The 21,940-nt window shown below is 33.4% G+C and overlaps 2 protein-coding genes across 2 annotated transcripts; both read left to right on the plus strand.

Annotated features, from left to right (window-relative positions):
• Positions 1-360: 360 nt before the first annotated feature.
• Positions 361-2,086, plus strand: LOC131625311 (albumin-1-like). The gene is made up of 2 exons (XM_058896184.1): positions 361-485; positions 1,492-2,086. Exons 1-2 carry the CDS (start codon positions 434-436, stop codon positions 1,845-1,847), a joined length of 408 nt encoding a protein of 135 aa, XP_058752167.1. The 5' UTR covers positions 361-433; the 3' UTR covers positions 1,848-2,086.
• Positions 2,087-12,927: 10,841 nt separating this feature from the next.
• On the plus strand, positions 12,928-13,731 carry LOC131625312 (albumin-1-like). Its single transcript, XM_058896185.1, has 2 exons — positions 12,928-13,069; positions 13,171-13,731. Exons 1-2 carry the CDS (start codon positions 13,018-13,020, stop codon positions 13,518-13,520), a joined length of 402 nt encoding a protein of 133 aa, XP_058752168.1. The 5' UTR covers positions 12,928-13,017; the 3' UTR covers positions 13,521-13,731.
• Positions 13,732-21,940: the final 8,209 nt, after the last annotated feature.

Raw genomic sequence — 21,940 nt, forward strand, 5'->3', positions numbered from 1 at the left:
GTTGGAGGTACATTACCCATCTTTTGTGATAGGTAGAGAAGTTGTCGATCCCCTTTAATTATTCACATTCTTTTTCGGCATGCAAAACGTTAATAAAAACTGTGTCGCCTCACACTTATAGGTAGTAATAATAATAGTAATAATATGTTTTGCATGACAAATTGTTAAACTATGTCGGCAAGCTAAACTTTACAGCTATGAAAATCTATGCTATCCCGCCAAAAATGGAAGCATTATTATTATCTGTACTTTACATCTATGCAAGAAGATAATTGAAGTGAATGTGTGGTGGAAAATATAGTACGACACACAAGATATTCAAAATGTTTTCCTTTTTTGTCTATAAATTGCTGCATGCAAGAATGAACTAATGCAACACAATACAACACAACTCCAACCTAACTAGCTAGTTCTTTCAGTTCCTTTACGCATTATGGTTTATGCTAAGCTCTCTCTTTTGCCTCTCTTCTTGCTTGCCACATTACGTATGTCTTCTAACTTTATTACTTTATGTGTGCAAATATATTATTTTTAAAGCTAAAGTTAAAAATAATTTTGAGAAAAGAATATTTCTAACACTTATAATGAAAATATATTAAGAGTAATGTTATTCTTATACTCATATTATACACCAATACTTACATCAAACACTGTTGAAGAGTGTTTTTTAAAATAAAATAATAATTTTTATTTTTATGTTTAAAATTAAATACGACTCTCTTCATGTAGGAACGTGCATTAACCAACTTCATTACTGTATTAACCAAGTTTTTACATTGCATTAACCAAATTTGGTGACTACTGTATATTACTGTTCATGGGTGTAGGAATAGGATTACTCAAATTTAGTTAATGCAGTGTAAAAACTTGGTTAATGCAGTAATGAAGTTGGTTAATGCAACATCCAGGTATTAAAAATAATTTTTAGCAATCATCAAACTTGATTAATGCAGTGTAAAAACTTGGTTAATGCAATAATGAAGTTGGTTAATGCAACATCCATATATTAAAAATAATTTTTAGCAGTCATCAAACTTGGTTAATGCAGTATAATAATTTGGTTAATACAGTAATGAAGTTGGTTAATGCACGTCCGCACATGAACGGTGTCGTCCGTAATTTTAAAAATAAAAAATATTTTTTATAAATATTATTATTTTATTTTAAAAAATACTGTTTACCGTATAAATACAGTTAACAGTGTTTGGTATAAATATTGGTATATAATATGGGTGTAAGAATAGCATTACTCATATATTAATTATCAGAAATGCTAGAGTTACACCAAAATGTAACACCAACACCGTATGTATATACTATTTGATGTACATTTGTTTTTTAATAATTTTCTTTTCATCTTGGGTTTTGTGCTAACATGTAAATGGTTTGAAAAATTGTTACGGTGTATATACGGTGTAGCCAAATTGAGTGTAAAGGTAGCAGACCTCATTAATTATATCTTAATATAAACTTTGGAATCACCATTTGTAGTGTTGATGTTTTCGATGAAGAAGGTAGAAGCATATACTTGTGTTGGATGGCCTTGTACCCGAGATGAGCCAAGCTGTGGTGGCGGTTGTCATTGCTTATTCGCTAAGGTTGGGCCAGGTTCTTGTGCAAGAGACAAACATGTTGCTAAGATGGTGAAAGAGCATCCTGATTTATGTGAGTCTCATGCAGACTGCACAAGAAAGGCAAGTGGGAGCTTCTGTGCTTATTATCCAAATTCGAGTCTTAAATATGGTTGGTGCTTTGACTCTAACTCTGAAGCTGAAGCCTCATTCAAGAATGCTCTTAGCTCTGAATTCTCAAACTTGTTGAAGATGCCTTTAGATGCTTCCACTTAAAGTGTACAAGAAAAACCATGCATGCATGATCTATCTCTACTTAAATAAAATTTCTATGTATGTCTTTATTTCCAACTAAGTTTGGATTTCTTAGACACTTAAAATTTCAAAAATAATGTATGTATGTGTGTGGGTATGTACTTTGTTATCTATGTTTTTACTATGCAAGTAATGGATTCTAATGACTCTATGTATGTTTTCTTGAATCCTTTAATGAGTATTGGAGCATGATTTGCATATGATGTTGGTTGGCCCATTTTGTACCAAAGTTTTCTCTAAACTAGTTTATTTCCTTTTGTATTATTTATTTATTTTTTTTGGAACAAATGGACTTAAGTTAATTTTTTAGGAGTTGTTAATTTTGATGGTAGGATAGAATAAAAATAAATAGCATAAAGGCTATGGATGTGACACTGCTTAAAATACACGAAGGCAATTTTGAAGACAATTGTTATCGACAAATTGGGACAGTTCATGAAGAAAAAAGAGCAATATTTTATTTCCTGTTTTCAATATTTTTTTACTTATAAAAAAATAAAAATTAGTTAATTTTAATTAGAAATTTGTATTGGAGGAATATCATACAATTCAAAGACTAGTAAGACATGATCCTAAAATCATGCTTTTATGGATGACTATACACTAAATAGAAACAAATATGGTAGCATATAATTAAAATATAAATATTTTATTAACTAAATTTAAATAATGAAATGAAAAGAATTTTTTTATCCAAAAAGACATATGTATCCTTCTTAAATTAGAGATAGTGAATTGGAGAATTTTTTTTCTCAATCAGAGTCTATATTTTGATTGAACATGATAAGCAAACAGTTGGAGAGTCCGAGGATCTGAATGTCGGAAATATAACTGGGGTAAAATTTTATGAATTCAAGAGATCTTGACACCATATATCTATAAAAAAATCTTAAGGCATTAGGGATACAGGTCTTTTTCTTATATATATCCAATATTTCCTCCATTTCAAGTCGATGTGAAACTGTAGTCACTCACAATTGAATCTTAACAATTGTCTCCATAAGTGTGAGTCACCCACCTCAATAGCCTTGATCCATACTAGGATTTACTCCTGCTTCCCCATCGAGCCTAACTAGTCTCTAATACCAATTGTTAGAACATAAACTAGTATAGAAGATTAAAGATAAACCATAGTAAAAGATAATGGACACACTCGATATTTGTTAAGGTAGTTCGGCCAATGGTGTCTACCTTTGCAATTATAGAGTAGCTATAACTCCCTTTATTTGCGTCTTGTGAATTGATTGGATTACTATGTTACAAGTCATATAGAAAATATTAGGGTTTAGTTTATCTAAAACCCTAATCCCCAATTTCATTTTAAAAAACAATTATATATACCCATAAGTATCTCAATGTTGTGAGTTATACTCTCAAAAATCCACAATTATCTTAACAACTCATAACTATATCGATAATACGATCCCTACTCAACAATTTCTAGCTTGACGAATATCAAACCACTATTAAGATTTCCTGTATGATGATTCATTCGAAAAATTGGGTAGGTGCACCTTCTTCTTAGCACTAAGAAACATGTAACAAGTCTAAGCAATTCATGGACTTATCACTGATAACATGCTTGGTCAACATATCAGTTGCATTTTATGAAATATGAACCATTTCAAGTAATATCTTTCTAGATGCAAGTAACTCTCTAATCTTGTGAAACCTCACATCAATATGCCTAGTCCTGGCATGATACACCTAATTGATTGCCAAATAAATGGCACTTTGACTATCACAATGCATTCAAACTCCACCATGCACAACATCCAATTCTCTCACTAGTCCTAAAAGCCATAAGGCTTGTTTATAAGATTCGTCTGCCGCCATGTACCATTCTTCAGATGTCGACATGGCCACAATGGATTGAATTGATGATTTCCAATAAATAGGCCCTCCTACTAAAGTATATACATATCATGTTGTAGAACTCCTTTTAGAAATATCATCAACATAGCCTGAATTAACATATCCTACAACTGGAGGATCACCTTGTTCACTACTAAACATGAAACCCTAAGTCATATCACCTATCTAGTATCTGACAATCCACTTGTCTACTTCCCAATGACAATTTTATGGTTTGAACATAAACTTAGAAACTTGACTTACATCTTGTGTCAAATATGGTCTATTGTAGACCATAACGTACATTAAACAACCAATGAAAGCATTGATGTATACTAAACTTCTGCATCTATCATTTGACACTGATATAATAAGAGCTTAAAGTGATTTACAATCAAAACTTAAATAGTTACTAAATTAGATGACAATAAACGGATAAGACGTAGCAAAGATGCTGAGTTATGAACTCTTATTGAAATTATGGTGTTTAGATCGCAAATAACGTAAGATATGTCGAGACAATGATCTCTAAATAACACACAATGACAAGGTATAAGACAGTGGAGAAACTTAAAGAACACAAGTAATTGTTCAACCAGTTCGGTATATAAAAATACCTACTCCGGGGCTACCAAGTCAGGGATAAGTCCACTATGATAATATCATTTTGAAGTACTATGCAAACAACCTTCGGTTCATACGTAAACAAACTCTGGTTTACAACCTTCTCGCCTAATCACTACTCGTTCTATACTTCTACCTAAGACTCACCCAAGTATGAGACCCTTCTCAATCCCCCTCAATCACAACCGTGATAATCAATTACAAAACTTTAGAAGACACACTTCCAAGACACAGTCACTCAATACTTAAAAGCTTATGAATGAACAAAGAACTTATAACTCAGTGAAAATGTCCAACTCTTCTATTAATTATATGTTAGAGAGGCTCACAATACACAAAATTGCACAAACGCTAACACAAACTACAATGTAAATTCCACATAATAACTATGTTTGTTGCTTTCTATTTAATACAATCTTCTGGACTGGATTTGGGCTTCAAACGACAACAGGGCACTCCAGAAATACTTCAAAATCTTCTCCATAAAGATAGGGCTCAAATAATTAGTTTCCTAATTATTCCTCATATTTAGAAACTAATCAAATAACTTGAAACAGAGACAATCTCATATCCCTATATCAAGCGCCACATAGGATTGCGTAATATTCCAAAATATTCTGCACCTGTAAATAAAAACAGACTTCAACATATCCAGATGTACTTAACAGTCTCGATGTCAGATGAACTTGTATAAGACATCTTTCTTGACATATCTCTTCAGTTGAAGTGGATAGAACATCTTGTTCAACATGTTCCCATAAGTTAGTTTTACCAAACATAATGCCAACCATAAAATAGAGAAATAACACTTATCAAAATCCTAAAATTTTATTATTACTTGTCCTCAAGGAACTTGCTTGCAAATGAAATTTTTTAAATCGTGTAAAAGCATGCTTACTCAGCTAGATGATCACCAGAAATTATTTCTTTAACTCATATGTCACTTCAGTTCCTTGTTTTAATCATCAGATAGGTCTAAATAATTCTTCACACTTTCAAATGTACTTAATCCATCTCTCCTTTTTACCTTTTCAATGAAGTTGAATAACACGGTAATCACACAATTAACGCACAAGAGTTATTTTACCATACATTTGAATAATTTCTAAACAGTCAGTAAAAGTCATAATTCACATACACGCATTTTGATTCTTTTAGGTTATAACGAGCTTTGTTAAGTGAGATATTTTTTGGTAGTATGCTTAAAACTAGGAGTTAAGTACTTGTTATGTTTCCATGCTTCGCTTGTTCCACATACATCCTTAACATAATGCTAGTTACCAATTCAACCTACTAGAGCATATTTTTATTTGTCCATTCTTTTTTTAACCAAATCATTTTAACTTCTTTCTTTCATATTCTCTAGTACCCCAACCCCAAACTTAATCACTTGCGTTGACATAGAAAATTAAAATTTCTACCTAACTCCAAAGAGGATGGAAACATTAATATTTCAAGACAATATGTTTATAATATGGCTATGTCACTAAATTAATTGGCTAAAGCTCAAAGGGGTTTAAAAATGAAAAATAGTAATAAAAATTACAACAACAAAATACATAATTTTAAGAACATAAACAACAACAACAACATAACATATATTTTAAATCAGCTAAACAAAAAAGAAAGTTTCTAAACCAAACTTATACTTACTTCAATCACATCCCAAGTCAAACTTTCTCCCACATCTCAAGTTACACTCTCCCGCACGTCATAAGTCACACTCTCCCGCAACCCCATGGTCAAACTCTCCCCCATTATCACTCGTTCCTTTTCTAATTAATCCTTTATTCTCGTTTGCATCGTCTCCTCCAGCCTGATCAACTAGCTCTTCAATTTGTTTTTTGTGCATTTCATCACTCTTTGACGATGATTTGAAAAACAACATCAGGTAAATGCCTTGTCCAAGGCCACATGCCCCCATGTTCCTTTGTTCCAATCGCTTCTACCAATATGTCATGGCATTGTTGTGGAACAAGGGCATAAACATTGGATTTTTCAATCAGTGAATCCTTCACCACACAAATAAAAGTTCTTTACCAAATTGAATTAACTACATTTAATCATTTTTAAAAAATAATCTACTTACAATATTATTAGAAACTACACATGTAGCTTATCATGTGAACTAGCATCCAAGTCTTTGACATGCTCTTTTCCAATTCTCATGGCGTGATGGTGGATATGGTTTACAATAAAGGCTTATAGAAGGATATCTCATTTTTTTTTTCTTTTTGCCTTCTTTTTTCTTTATTCATTGTCTCCTCTATTTTATCATATCGTCCATGAGACAATTTATAAGGATATTTTTTGCCATGTGTCTCCTTTCCTCTCTGACTTTTATCCTAAAATTCAGGAGTCTTACGAGACTCGATAAACCTTACTCAAATTTCCTTATCAATAAGTTTTACATCACATGTCGAGGCTTTAAGTTACTGTTATAATTTTTAATATAATTTGTTGTGAGATGTGTCTTAAAGACCCTCCAACTCTAACCAGCATATGAAATCCATTTCTTTTCCAGCTTATCATTATATTTTGAACAATATAAACATCCTACATTTACATAATAAAGTTGTTGTTAGTATTAAAATAAAATAAAATTTCATATATACTTATAAAATAATTGATAAAAGTTAAAATAAATACTCCGATATTGGCCCATATACTTGTTTTCACCTCACTATCAACATGGCACCAATCATATAACAAAATGCTCATTTTACTTCTACCAAGTAATTCCATGTAATTCTTAAAAGTCATAGATTTTCACCATGACACTTACCACTTTCTAGGCGCCTGATTTTTTTATTTATTTTACTAAAAGACTTTTCACTACGGTCCATGTTCAAAACCGTAGTGATATGTTAAGGCTTACAGGCTTCGGTTCCTAGCACCAACAGTTTTTATTTTTTTGTTTACAATATGGGCGTGTCACTTATAATCTTAATATTTATTGATGCTCTTTTTGATTTGGTTGCATTATGCAAAACAACAAGGAGTATGTTCAAGCTATCTCTTGTGTAGAAGGGACACATGTGGAACACAATGTTCCAACGTGTGTGCTGCACCATCTGGTCTCTTACAATAGACAAATGTTATTAAAGTTTTGGTTCAGACGTATTCTATCCAAGATTCACTTTACAAAGAAGATATATATATATATATATTCATGAAGAAAAATTAATTTGGATGTTCTGCTGTAACATGTGGAACAAGGTGTTCTAGTATGTGTAGTGCAACATTTAGCCTTGTCAGCAGGCCATATGGATGTTTTTTTATGAGCAATTTTTTATTGGGATTTAATCAGATTCTTGCTATTATTTAGAAAAGTATTTGTGTGATTTTTTAGCAGCTGGTGTTGATAGTTGAGGTTAGCGGCTCTCAAGAAAAAAACTTGAGTAAGTATCTTTTAACATCTCCACAGGGATTAGTACGAGGGAAAAACTACCGTTCAACAGTTTCAATCCTTCTATGTTTGGATTAGGGTTTTCGGAAGGAAAATGCGGGAAAAGTAAATAAAGCAAATAAACAATCTCAATAGTCTAAGAGAATTTATTCTGGAATTGCATTTCATTCTACCTGTCAAATACTTAAACTTGCAAATCAATTGCACTTAACCTAAATTACTCTTCAATACCATCACGTATCGCTCACAACCAAGGTTATTTCTAACGCAAAGCTGAGATTACAATTGTGTCATCTCGGAGGCGATGTCTCAACCGACTCGACAACACAAAAGCATTAAGCTTCGACACGTTATCAATTATCAAGACTAAACCCTATGTCTAGAATCTAGAACCTAATAGATATTCATTCAAGAGAGACTCGGAGAACATATATCAATGGCAAACCAAACCTCCGCATAATGCAAAAACAAGAACAAACATCGATATTGATTTGTAAAAGAGAATTTATACAATCACATGATCAACAAATATACATACAATAAGAGTAGAAATATACATACAAAACCTACCATTAGAATGATACATAGGGAAGAAGGAGATGAACTAGAAACTTCTCACAGTGTCAACGCTGTAACACCCCAATTTACCCCATAGAATATTAAGAAAATCAGAGTAATTCTTTTCCAATTTATAAATATGAAATTAGGATTTCACACGTCACATTAAATCATACATCACAAAATAACTTCTCATTTTAATAAAATAGATACATAACACTGATATTCGGATGAACCAAAGTATACTTCATAAATATTAAACTTCACATTTTCATACACAACGGAAATTATTCATGTTCATATTATCAAAACAATGTGTACATAAATACACCACGACTAAACATTTATCCCTTCCCGAGTGTTACATATCAGAGCAAGACCAGACTCAATAGAAGCAACGGAAGATTAACATCTTCCAAGCTATCCCGCAGACGCACTAATCTTCTTAACCTGCACTTTACCAACATAGGGGTAACATTCAAACAGAAGGGGTGAGATATCAAACCATATAAACAAGAGTATGATAAACAATATGCATTAGAGTTCGAATATCATAAAATCATCACTTCACAGTATTAACATCGCAATTCACATCATAATATCCAACAAGTAATTCACATCATAATTCAAGTCACAATACCTCACATATGTTCATAAAATCAAATCACAGCACTTCACGGTTAAATCACACTTATGAAAAACCAAATGCGACACTAACAATGCACATGCATGTGGTACCCAGGGCTTCAACCCCCATCGCCAATTGTCAGTTATTATAGGCACATCAAAACAGGCATAAGACTTCGTCACTGTTTTGCCAATCCAGACCGTCAGAGAAATATGCAATGCATGTGACTCGACACATGCAACATCACATCACAACATTACTCATTCATCACAAAGGCATAAGCCTATATCACCATTGTTACCAATAATTAGAGGTAACACATCGTCACTAAATTTCTTGCACATCACAAGGTTAACAGAATTATAACACCACAACGTCACTGGCCATTGGCCTACAACTTCATATCAGCACGACACGACAACAAACTCAACGGCAGCAAAATCGACAACAACAACAAAAACATCACAACAATACGACAACACGACACAAGCATCACCAAAAATCAACAACATCGGCAAAAGCACCATAAGAAATCAACAACATTGGCAAAATCATCCTAACAATTCGCTACGATCAATTCCACGGCAAGTCACATATTTTTCAACAATTATTCGGACAACTCCTGTTCTAAATCGGTTAATTCGCTTAATCGGCTAAACTCATAATCGGCACTGTCTTCATCAAATTCTGTTGTTAGAATTAACTCTCTTCTATTAACAATTGGTTCCCTGTTACAAGTTCCAAACCCTCTGCTATAGTGAGGAAGTGCGCATACTACTGCTAAGTAATTTTCACTGTTACGAACTGCTACATCCCCACTGTCAAATCGGTCCAGCAGTGCTACTAAAATATTATTTACTCTATTATTTTCAATTGCCTGCACTGATACCGAAAACCTGTTACTGATATATGCAGAAACTCTGCTACTGCTTTACTATCATACCACAGTTCAATTACATTGAATTTGTTCAACCCTGCTATGAAACTCTTCTAGGTCCACTACTAAAGGCTTCTGCCAAAATCATGATTTGTTGCATTTATGCTGTTTATTTTATATTGTGGTTACCACTTGGATTAATTTTACTTAGATTGATTAATATAAGTAATGATATGTTATGCTAAACAACCACTAACTACATGAACCAATTACCTGGAAATTAATTTTCTTCTGAAACAAATTACATGGCCCCTGCCCCTTATGCTCAGGGCGCCCGCCCCTTGTCTCACATGGGACCCCCAGTCCCAAAATCATCTCCCCCGTCCCTTAAGTATGGAGCGCCCGCCCCTTAAGGGTGTGCCCCCACCCCTTAATTGTTTCTTCTTCTTCTTCTTCGTCCAGTCTTATCCCCATATTCCTATACACCTTCAGTAATGCACTAGTTCACAGACAATTCATTATTCACACCATCGATTTAATTAACTTAAGTACATCATTTGCAGACTCACGAATTAACGGACATTCATCAAGATAATCGATTCAGTACTAAATTTTCAGAAACTTCATAATAGCACAACATCATAAATATACACAACACTGAGATAATTTTTTAACCCAATTGTTCATCATTCTTTAAAACATCGAAACAACCACAACAACACAGATGATAACAATACCAATCACAGTAATAATTTTATGAACCAAAACCCTACATACGGTTTATCATAATCCCGGTTATAGAGATCAAACCCCACCCTTACCTTGGATTGGAGACCGCTCTAAATGTTTCCGGTCGAATCCAAGCCTCGCCGTAGATTCAAATCTTTTGCCTCTTCTGAAATTTGTCTGCAACTTTTCTTCTTCACAAGCAGCCTCTTTTCCTCTCCGAAACCCTCGTTCTTTCCTTGCTAGCATTTCTCCACAAAACCTACTGATACCTCAATTTCCCTTCTTTTATTCATTTTAAACAAAATAATAATATTTTGTTTTTATTACTTTTATTGGGCTTCCTTTCCACACATCCCCTCTTTTACTACTTCTAACCATTAAAAGCCCATATAAATAATAATAATAATAATAATAATAATAATAATAATAATAATAATAATAATATTTCTAATATTATTTCCCCCAACTTAATCAACTCAATTAATTTCACAATAGCCACTTAACCCAAAATATCACAATTCCTATAATTCCAACAATTAATTCTAAATAATTTAATTAGATAATTAATTAAATTTCTGGGCGTTACAACTCTCCCCCACTTAGAATATTTTCGTCCTCGAAAATCTATCCGACACAATCATCCTCAACTTCACTTCCACGTCTAACCTTCCTGCATAACAGCCAATTAACGTGTCTCAAATCGACTACACATGTGTCAACCTTCCGGCACCCTTTCAACATAATTGTTACTAACTTGTTAACTATTCCCACTGCAATACAATTTAAATTGATTATTTAATAAATAAGTTTAAATCACAGTATGAAAATTCAAAATTTAAATAATCATTCAAATTTAATAAAAGTATAAACAAATGTAATATTTAAAATTTGATTGTGAGGTTGTATAAAAATTAAAATTTAATATTCTACCACACTAATACTTTACGAAAATAAAAATGTAAGATTTATACGAGTTGGCTTGGATACCCATGAGTCAATTTAAATGAACTGAAACAACTTATTTAAATTCATTTAAAATCGAGATTCAGACCTAATGAACCGTCAACCCAATTCAACCCAACTTAATTTGATTTTTTAAATTGAATTAGCATGGATTGGACCGATTTATAATAGTTTATTATTCAGCCCTAACTAGGGCTGGACAATTGGTCAATATCGGGTCCAAAACTTAAATCAGATGCAAACCGCAGTTTCATTTTAAAGGCCCAATTTCGACCGATAAAATTTTGGTTTTTGGCGGATTCGGTTAGATCAGTTTATCGGATAAATCAGGTGGATTTAATCGGTTTAATATTTATTAAACTAAATTAAAAAAAATATTTCTCAGTAATATTTATTTTTTAATTTAAAAAAAAATGAATAACATGATATTTTTATTATTGAAAAATAATTATTATTACGTGATAACATTTTCAATATCATTTGACATTATTTTGATGATTGTCATACTTTAAACCACAAAGTAAATAACAATCAAAATTTTGTATAGCATTTTCTTGTATTCTTGTGAATAAACAATGTCATTATTAAATTAAAAAAATTATAATCTATTTTTAAAATGTATTAGTATATGATAATAAAAATAAAAATAATTAAATATTAGTTAAGTTAGGTTGGGTTCGGTTTCCGACGGATTCAAAATAATCATTAAATTCGACTGAATCAATCATATACTATCTAAATTAAGCAACTGAATCAACCCGACATTCGATCTAATCTAAATTGTTTGCACCAACATTATAATAAATCAATCTATTTGAATCGATCGGCTGAAATTTGTCCACCCCTAACTCTAAAACTCTAACTATCATGTATAGCTTTGTAAAAGTTATAGAGGACAAACAGAGAAAGAATAAGAGGACTCACGTGGTCATATACTTCCTCATCTCCTAAATATAACTACAAGATCAAAACAAATTTAGCACATTTATTAAAGAAATTATTATTTCTGTTTTAAAATCCACCATGCATGTTTTACTTTACTATTAACAAATAACAAACGGCTATTACGACTTGAAATACGGGTTGATTTTTACCTTTAATTATGAAAGGCTATTATTAGTACTTTTTCTTGTACTACTATGTAATGTGGAACCCATCACTATCAATCTACGTTAATTGTCACTCTCATCCGAACTTTCGTACTTTAATATTATATCTTAATAAGCTCGTGTTTCTTGCGTCAATAATTATCAACCTGTTCAAAAAAACACTACCTATCAAATTAATAAACTATGTCGGCAAGCATGAAATCTATCAAATCCCAAAAAATAAGGATTATTATTATCTTGTCGAAGTGAATGTGTGGTGGAAAATGTGGCTCAATACACACGATTTGTCTATAAATTACTACATATGAAAATGAACAAATGCAACACAACACAACATAACAACAACCTACTAACTAGTTCTTTCAATTCATTCAAGCATTATGGCTTATGCTAAGCTCTCTCTTTTGCCTCTCTTCTTGCTTGCCACATTATGTATGTCTTCTATCTTTACTACTTTATGTATGCATTATTGCCATGTGTTTCTATTATGTATATATTAATATTAATATTAAGTTTGGCATCACCATTTGTAGTGTTGATGTTTTCAATGGAGAAGGTAGAAGCAGATCTTTGTGAGAAATTTGCTTGTTCCAGATCTGACCCGACGTGTGGTGATGGTTGTCATTGTGTACTTTCTAAGGGTGCGGAGGGTGGTAGGTGCATAAAAAAGAAACATGTTGCTAAGATGGTGGAACAACATCCTGACTTATGTGAGTCTCATGCAGACTGCACAAGAAAGGGAAGTGGAAGCTTCTGTGCTTATTATCCAAAATTGGATCTTAAGTATGGCTGGTGTTTTGACTCTAACTCTGATGCTGAAGCCTCGTTCAAGAATTTCCCTACCTCTGAATTCTTGAAGAAGCCGTCAGAAGTTTCCACTTAATATGTATAAGAAAAACCATGCATGCATGATCTGATGATCTCTCTACTTAAATAAAATTGCTATGTATGTCTTTATTTCCAACTAAGTTTGGATTTGTTAGACACTTAGATTTCAAAAATAATGCATGCATGTGTGTGGGTATGTACTTGTTATCTATGTGTTAATTTTGTAAGTTATGGAATCTATTGAATGACTCTATGTTTTTCCTAAATCCTTTAACGAGTAGTGGAGCTTGAGTTGTATATCTTCAAAAGCATGAACTATAAAAATAGTTATAAGATGAAAGCATGTGGAGTTTGTAACTGATACACGCTCTTGTTTCATGGTTAACACATGTCATATTGAATGGTGAATTAAACCAATTTTGTTTGCTGAGTTTGGATTTTTTTTTAATTTTATTTTACAAACAAAATTGTATTCAACAATGAGTACTAAGGTACTCAAACCTGAATACAACAAAGAGATACAACAAAAAAACATCAAAGATAGTCCAGAGGGTATTTATGCCACTCGTAATAATTACAATTCAACCGGTTCGCTCCAATTTGAAGCCACTACCAAGAATACATCTTGAATTTGATTACAATGTATTCCACATCTTCTTCCTCATTATTAAAATTTTTACCATTTTTAAACTTCCATATGCACCAAATTGTTGCCAACCATACAGCCCCTCTCTTCCTCTTGACACTCTTCCTTTCAAACAAGCCTGAAAGTTCAAAAAATTATGACAGCATGATTGGTTGTTGTAGCTTCTCCCATCCATATTTAACCAATCAAACACTAAGTGTCAAATTCGGTGCAAAATCCTGCAGTTCCACATGATATATGATCAACATCTTCAACCAACTCCTTACATAAAGCACACAACTTGTCATCCTCATTAAAAATTATTCCTCTCCTTGCAAGTTGAATTCGAGTTGGTAATCGACACTACGCCAAATTTAAGCTGTAGCAGCGCAGCTACTAAAGCGCTTTAGCAAAAGCGCTCTCGTATGGTTTGCTAAAAACAAAATTAATAAACAAGGGAAAATGATGCAAAAAAAGCGCTCTGGTAGGGGGGGGGTATGAGAGCGCTTTCAAAAAGCGCTCTGGTAGGGGGGGGGGGGTATGAGAGTGCTTTTAAAAAGCGCTCTGGTAGGGGGTGTTATTAAAGCGCTTTTGAAAAGCGCTCTGGTAGCCCATTTAAAAAATTATATTTTACAAACACACGCGTTTTGTTTCAGATCCAAAACACGCGAACATTCTTCTTCCTTTCGTTGCTCCGTCTTCAAACTCCCTCCAGCAACCGTCTCCTCTCCGTCGTGACTCCCTCACTGCCGCCGTCCTCACTCCCTCTCCAACCTTCAACCGACTCCGCCGCCGCCTTCCTCACTCCATCTCCAGCCTTCAACCGTCTCTTCTCTGTTCAGGTTAGGGTTTAACCAGTAAGCGCTTCTCTCTCTCTCTCTCACTCTCTCTAGATTTTCTTTCTCTCTCCGAAACTTGATCCAATTTTCCTCCATATTCGTCTTCTCTCATATCTGTATTGAACCGCAACAATGAAACTGCAATATTCATTACAGTTTTTCAGGATCTACGTTTTTCATGTTTATACTTTTGATTTTCGTGCTTTTTGGTTTTGGTGATGAAATTGAAGTTCTGATTCGTTTGATCTGTGTTTTTATGGTTCGTTAGGGTTTATTTGAATGGGGAGAGGAAATATCGTGATAAGGATGATTGATAATTCTATGAGTAGGCAAGTTACGTTTTCGAAGCGGAGAAACAGTTTGTTGAAGAAGGCGAAGCAGCTTGGAATTTTGTGTGATGTTGATGTAGGAGTTATAATCTTCTCCAGCACTGTACAACTCTATGATTTTTCAGGAATCCAGTTGGTCCAAAGATGCAAGTTAATGGTAGAGGGCATGCGAGAATGATAGACCTACAAGGGCTCCATGTAAGTGAAGCAATTCACGTGCTGAAACATGAACTGGGTGTGCTAAGAGGCACAACCAGAGCTACAGAGCAGCGTTTGCAGGTTTAATTTTCTTTTCTGCTATATCTGTTTCATCAACTTTTACATGATTCAAGATTTTCTATATGTAGTTAGTAATAATCACGTTTTTCTATTGTAGGTTGAGCTTCAAACAATGGATGGACTGGTAAAGGATAGAACACAATGTGCCCCTGCCGATTATGTTCCACAGAATATGAATCAAGTAATTGTACCCCGAAGTCTTCTGTGGCAGGATCCTTCGGGGTACAGTTACTTGATTCATATTCTGTGACACAATACAACATAGCTCAGGTGACTACTGGTTCTCCACTAAAGCATCAATACAACATAGCTCCAAATAATACAGGAAGCGTACATTGGTTGCATAAGAACTCGGAAGTTGTTTCCCATTTAGTTGTTTTGGTTTGGAAATATGTGAATTGGTTTAGTTGTTTTGGTTTAGAAATATGTATATATGTATTTTGATTTACATTAATGGTATATAATATAATACCTTTTTTTGTATATAATCGATATCGATTATAATGGTATATATCGATTAGAAATGATAAATTATAGGTTCATGAAAAAATACTGCCAAAAAATAGTAAATTACAGGTTCTGAAATATTGCTGCCAAAAGTGCAGGTTTAGAAATAATAAAAAAATTATAAAAATAATAGACACCTACAAAAGCGCTTTTCCAGAAAAAGCGCTCTCATAGGCCACCCTACGAGAGCGCTTTTTCCAGGAAAGCGCTCTTATAGGGGGGTCTACCAGAGCGCTTTTTCCAGAAAAGCGCTCTTATAGGGGGGGTCTACCAGAGCGCTTTCAAAAGCGCTTTTGTTACCTACACCAGCGCTGGCTTTCACAGCGCTTTTAAGCGCTTTTAAAGCCCAAAAAAAGCGCTTTTAAAGCCCACGCGTGTTGTAGTGCGATCGTGTAACAATCGCCAAGCAAAGATCTTACCCTTTTGTGGAACTTTAGCCTTCCAAACCATCTTCAATGCTTTGACCGTTTCCGCATTAATTGAACTCTCCTGCTGTCCCTATAACAAACTGTCATAAAAAATTTTCATAGAGAAACTGTTGCCTTCTCCAAATGGCCACACCAGGACGCCTTCTTTGAGGCGGATCTGATGCACTTCTAAAAGTAAATATGCCAATTCCCTCGCTTCAGCCATTAAAACAAGATTGTTCACACCCAAATTCCAATCAATCTTCCAGCGCCATCTATTTCCAATCCAATATCCATTATTCACAACAGAAGAAAACATGCAAGAAACTATACTATACAAATTTGGGAAGAGATTTAATAATGTTGAATTGCCAATCCATTTTGAGTTCCGAAATGGAATCGTTGTTCCATCGCCCAGCCGCCATGATGCCATTTGTATGAACCCATGATTAGAATCAGACCCCTTAATTGACATTAGGTCTCACCACCAAGAGATTTTTTGGCCTTTGATCCTACTTCAACCTCACTCCAAATGTTGTATCCAAATTCGCCATACCGCTGCCGCATTAAATTCGCCCTGATTGCGTCTCGGTCAACACATAATCTCCTAAGCCATTTGCATGGCAATGCATGATTGAAAGAAGCCGCGTCTTTGATTCCCAATCCTCTCTCCTCCTTAGATCTACACACAGCTTTCCAATTCTGCCATGCTATGCCACATTTTTCAACAGAACCATTCCATAGGAAATTTCTTTGGATGCAAGTAATTTCATAAATTACCTGTGCCGACACTTTGAAAAAAGAAAAATAATAGACAGGTAAATTAGAAAGAACAGAATTAATCAATGTCACACGTCCCTCACCATTCCATGTTGATAGTTTGGATTTCAAACTATTGACAATTGGTTTCCAAAAATTCAACCTTCTATGATTCTCACCAACCACAATTCTATGAAATTTGAAAGGTATTCAGTCAATCCTGCAAGAGAGAAATTGTGCAGCTGCTAACAGAAAATATTCCTCTGTTCCTATACCATATATTTTTCTTTTGCACATATTAATCCGTAAACCATATACCATTTCGAACCCACACAATATTGCCTTCAACGACCACATGTTATTCCAAATTCCTTCCCCCACTATTATCGTGTCATCCGCAAACTGCAATAAGCTGAAAGCTGCCACCTCCTTCACCTTAAATTCCTTAAAGACACCAACTTCTATTGCCTTGTTAACGATACTTGCCAAACCTTCCGCTGCTATAGCAAACAGATAGGGGGAAAGAGGACTCCCTGCCTCAAACCACACTTAACTGTAAATTCACTTGTTGGGCTTCCGATTACGAGCACTGACATATTGCTTGAAAAAGTTCAAGCTTTTAACCATCGCATCCACCTTTGGCCAAATCCAACTTTCTTTAAAATCCCTCTCAAATAATTCCAATCCACACAATCATATGCTTGAGCGAAGTCCACCTTAAATAACATACCATTTTTGTTTTCTCTCTTTGCATAATCAATAACCTCTTTCTTCAACGAAGTACCATCCAATATTTGTCTTCCCGGAATGAAAAATGTTTGATTGTTGGATATGATATTCCCTGTTACCCTTATGAGTCTTGACGTTGGGAGTTTAGAGATCACTTTATACATGATTCCAATCAAGAAAATTGGTCGAAATTCCTCCAAACCTTGAGGATTTTCAACCTTATGAATCAAAGCTAGAAAGGACGAGGTCATATCTTTTGAAAATTTCACAAGATGATGAATCTCTTGAACAAACTCAAAAATGTCTCTACCAACCACGCTCCAACACTTTTTGATAAAATCCATATTGAATCCATCAGGCCCTGGAATTTTATCCCCTTCACTTTCAAATACCACTTCTTCTATCTCCTCATTTGAAAACATGGCATCCAGATCCTCACTATCCTGCCTTCATAAGCTCTTAAAGATCAATATGTCTAGATTCATATGCCTTACCTCCTGCTCAGCAAATCTGCTAGCAAAATGATTTTTCACTACTTCTTTTAATTCATCCACCTTATCAAGCACCCCATCATCCGATTCTAATGCAACAATTGCATTCTTCCTGAATCTTACTTTCATCGAAGTATGGAAATTTTTTGAATTTAAGTCACCTTCTTGAACCCATCTTGTCTTGATTTACGTTTAATTAAACTTTCTTTCAAATGAAGCATGTTTCAAATAGACTCACTCGCTCCTTTTCTTTTTTCTTGTATATCATTTGGTAACAAGTTTCTAGAATTCAACTTATCTAATTCTATTCCATTTAACACCTCCACATCCTCCTCCATTTTTAAATCAATCCATCCAAATACTTCTTTATTCCACCACCTGAATCTATCCCTTAGCCTTTTAAAATTTTCTTTAATCACAAAATATTTCTTCCCCGTAACCTCAAAAGATTCCCATTCCTTATTAACAAACTCCATGAATTCAGGATGTTCAAACCATGCCTTAAACACCTTAAATGGTTTTGGGCCGCGGTTTAGATTGCTTGACAATATCCAAACAGGCCTATGATCTGAAATATCACGATTTCCCGAGGTTTGAGCAACAATATTCCACTTCTGAATCAGCCCCTCCGACAACTAAAACCTATCTAACCTTCTACTTGCAGACCCATTTGAATTGATCCAAGTAAATTTATTTCCTACTACTGGGAAGACTCCCGAAAACGAAATTAAAAAAAAATTGGAAATATAATTTAACATTTTTTGAAAAAATGATTTTGTTTAGAGTGATAAAAGAGTCATTATCATTATTATATTTTTAATTTTTAAAATACTATAACAATCTAAAAAATATTTGGAAAATTTATGTAAGTCCTCCAAAACCCTTCTTCGATACAATTTTTGAGTTCTCGTATATTACCCTCATATCCAAAATCTTTTTATTCTTTTCACCCAATCCTTCATATTTTCTAAAACCCTCCCCTCTCTTCCACTCCAAATTCGCAAACAAAGTCGGAGGGTTTTTCTGTATAGTCTTTCTCACAAAACAACTTCATGTACACTTTGTCAGATTACAGACAAAAAAATATAGTTATATCACGTGTGTCGCCCTCGATTTTTACCGTACCTCTCGTGGAGAGATATACGAACTGAGACTCTTCTCTTTGCTTTTGTGTTTTTGAAAAAATCAGAGAGTCGCCACCGACTTTTATTTTATCCAATTAAGGAAAGGTTTATAAAAGAAACAGAAAAAGACCTTTAAGAAATTCTGGGTAAGGGGGTTGGTTATACAAAGGGAAGGTGTTAGCACCCTTTGTATCCAGGGTTATCCATGGGCTCTTAGTTTGCTTAGCTCACTTGTTTTGAATCATTTTTTCCTCTTGCCTTGAAATGCTTGTATGTGGTTTCAAATACCTTTGTAAATTGACTTTGTAATGATCCTTGTGCGGATGTATACAAAGTGTTTTATCTTTCGAAAGATGTTTTGAAAAAAAAGAACGTTAACTTCGTAATAATCCTTGTTTGGATATATACCAAGTATTGTCTTTTTTTTTTGAAAGTTTTATTTTAAAAACAATGATATATGAGACATTTGTTTGTTTTGATTTGAGCAAGCAAATTAGGAGGTCTACCCTAAGTTATAAGGTCTTTTCCTATTTCCTTTAGAAAATTCTCCTTTCACCGGATGTAAACGAAAGTTCGATTTTGCATTTGAAACAGTAGAATTAGATTTTGTTTTTGAAAAGAGTAAAAGAGGGATTACCCTAAGAGGTGAAAGTGTGATGGTGTTTTGATTCAGGTATTTTATCTTTGAAGTTAGTGACCTAACGCTTCAGTTTTTATCTTTGACATACACGCAGTTTTATATGTACAGAATTTTAAAGTGCGGGAATGTAAAATGCGGAAAGTAAATCTACGCTATTACATCGATTGTGCGGGAAATGTAAACTACGCTATTTACATGAATTTGACAACCTATACACTTGATCTAGGAATTTAAATTTGCAATAAGATAAAAGAAATATTTTTGGATTTTTTGTATAATTGATTTTAATTAGAATTAATGCATGATTAATTTAATTAAAATGAGGAAAAAGGTAGAAATAAAATTTAAACCTAAAAATTAAGTTTAAAATATGTTCAAAATGCTTATTAATTAATTTTAAAATAAAACTAATTTTTTTGGAATTTTTGAAATTGTTTTGAAAACTATTAAGTTAAATAATATATAATTATACAAATAATTATACAAATAATTAAAACTTAAAGAGAAAATTATACTAAATATGTGCAAAATTAGTCTATAATATATAAACTAAATTTAATATGAAGAACAATTTTTTTTCTGATTTTTTGATTGGTTGAAATAATTAAGAAGCAAATATATAAATATATACTAATTAATTAAGCAAAATATTTTAATTATTAAGAAAAATAAAATATTTTTTATGTCAAAAATTAATAGATTATTTTAGAAACCTAAAAATATTTTTATTATATTTTTTTGATTTTTTAAACTATTTTAAATTAATTTTGTAAAGAAAATAAAATAAAATAGAAAATATATTAAACAATGATCATGTGTGGCAAACCCCTAGGGTCTATGGTGAACCTGCAAGATAAGGAGTGTTAGATTAGAGGATTAAAATGATCTGATGGACATGGATACGTGGCGCATGGTAACAGCCTAGTCAGCGAAGCATCAGATCCAAGAATAAGACAAAACACGCGTTTTTTCAAACTGGCCAATCAGATGGTGCCACGCCTTCGTCTTCAACCTCCAGCCAATACTTTTAACAGCGTTTTTTTGCCAAAAAGCGCTGTAATAGATGAAACTCATCCCTGCAAAATAGCGAATAGGGGTAAACAAGCATAGAAATTTTTTGCGACATATCCAGTTGATTCCTCATGAGATGTGAGTGTATGATGAGATTTTGTTAAGTTTTTGTTTGCACAAACCGTGAGCTATGGTGCTCGATTCTTTGTGTTTCAAAGCTTGAAACTGATTGGAACAGGTTCAATGATGCTCAGAGATGATGTTTGAGTGTTTAGTTAGGATTAAAAATGACTTAAACTGAAAATTCGAATTTCAAGTTTCTTTGAAAATTTCAAATGTGTTACAAGTGAGTTACAAGCAGAGGTTTGGTTCTGATCTTCGTCTTTTTACTTGATGAATTGTATACTTCATTTATAGGCAAAGAAAGTGCTTAAAAACTAAGCTAGGAAGCATTGATGATTTTGTTGAATTTTTGAATATTATAACATATGTAGCTTTGAATTCAAGCAACCATGGCTTGATTTTTCCACTCTCTTCTGCTGTACTAGCTTCTTGTGGCAGAGTTGAATGTTTCTTGATGACCTTAGCTTAATATCCAAGCCACATAACATTATCCTTCCATTTCTTTTTTTAATTTAATCTTAAATGTAATAAAATTAAACCAAAAAAAGAAATAAAATGTTATGGGCCTTTAATTGATCATGGAAGGCCCTTAGCATTGTTAGAAACATGTTT

Source organism: Vicia villosa, unplaced genomic scaffold, assembly GCF_029867415.1.
Source record: "Vicia villosa cultivar HV-30 ecotype Madison, WI unplaced genomic scaffold, Vvil1.0 ctg.000205F_1_1, whole genome shotgun sequence".
In the NCBI taxonomy this organism is placed as follows: domain Eukaryota; kingdom Viridiplantae; phylum Streptophyta; class Magnoliopsida; order Fabales; family Fabaceae; genus Vicia; species Vicia villosa.

Coding starts and splice junctions, on each gene's coding strand:
- LOC131625312 (XM_058896185.1), top strand. CDS start 13,018: ATGGCTTATGCTAAGCTCTCTCTTTTGCCTCTCTTCTTGCTTGCCACA. Junction 13,070..13,170: donor CTTCTTGCTTGCCACATTAT/GTATGTCTTCTA, acceptor CACCATTTGTAG/TGTTGATGTTTTCAATGGAG.
- LOC131625311 (XM_058896184.1), top strand. CDS start 434: ATGGTTTATGCTAAGCTCTCTCTTTTGCCTCTCTTCTTGCTTGCCACA. Junction 486..1,491: donor CTTCTTGCTTGCCACATTAC/GTATGTCTTCTA, acceptor CACCATTTGTAG/TGTTGATGTTTTCGATGAAG.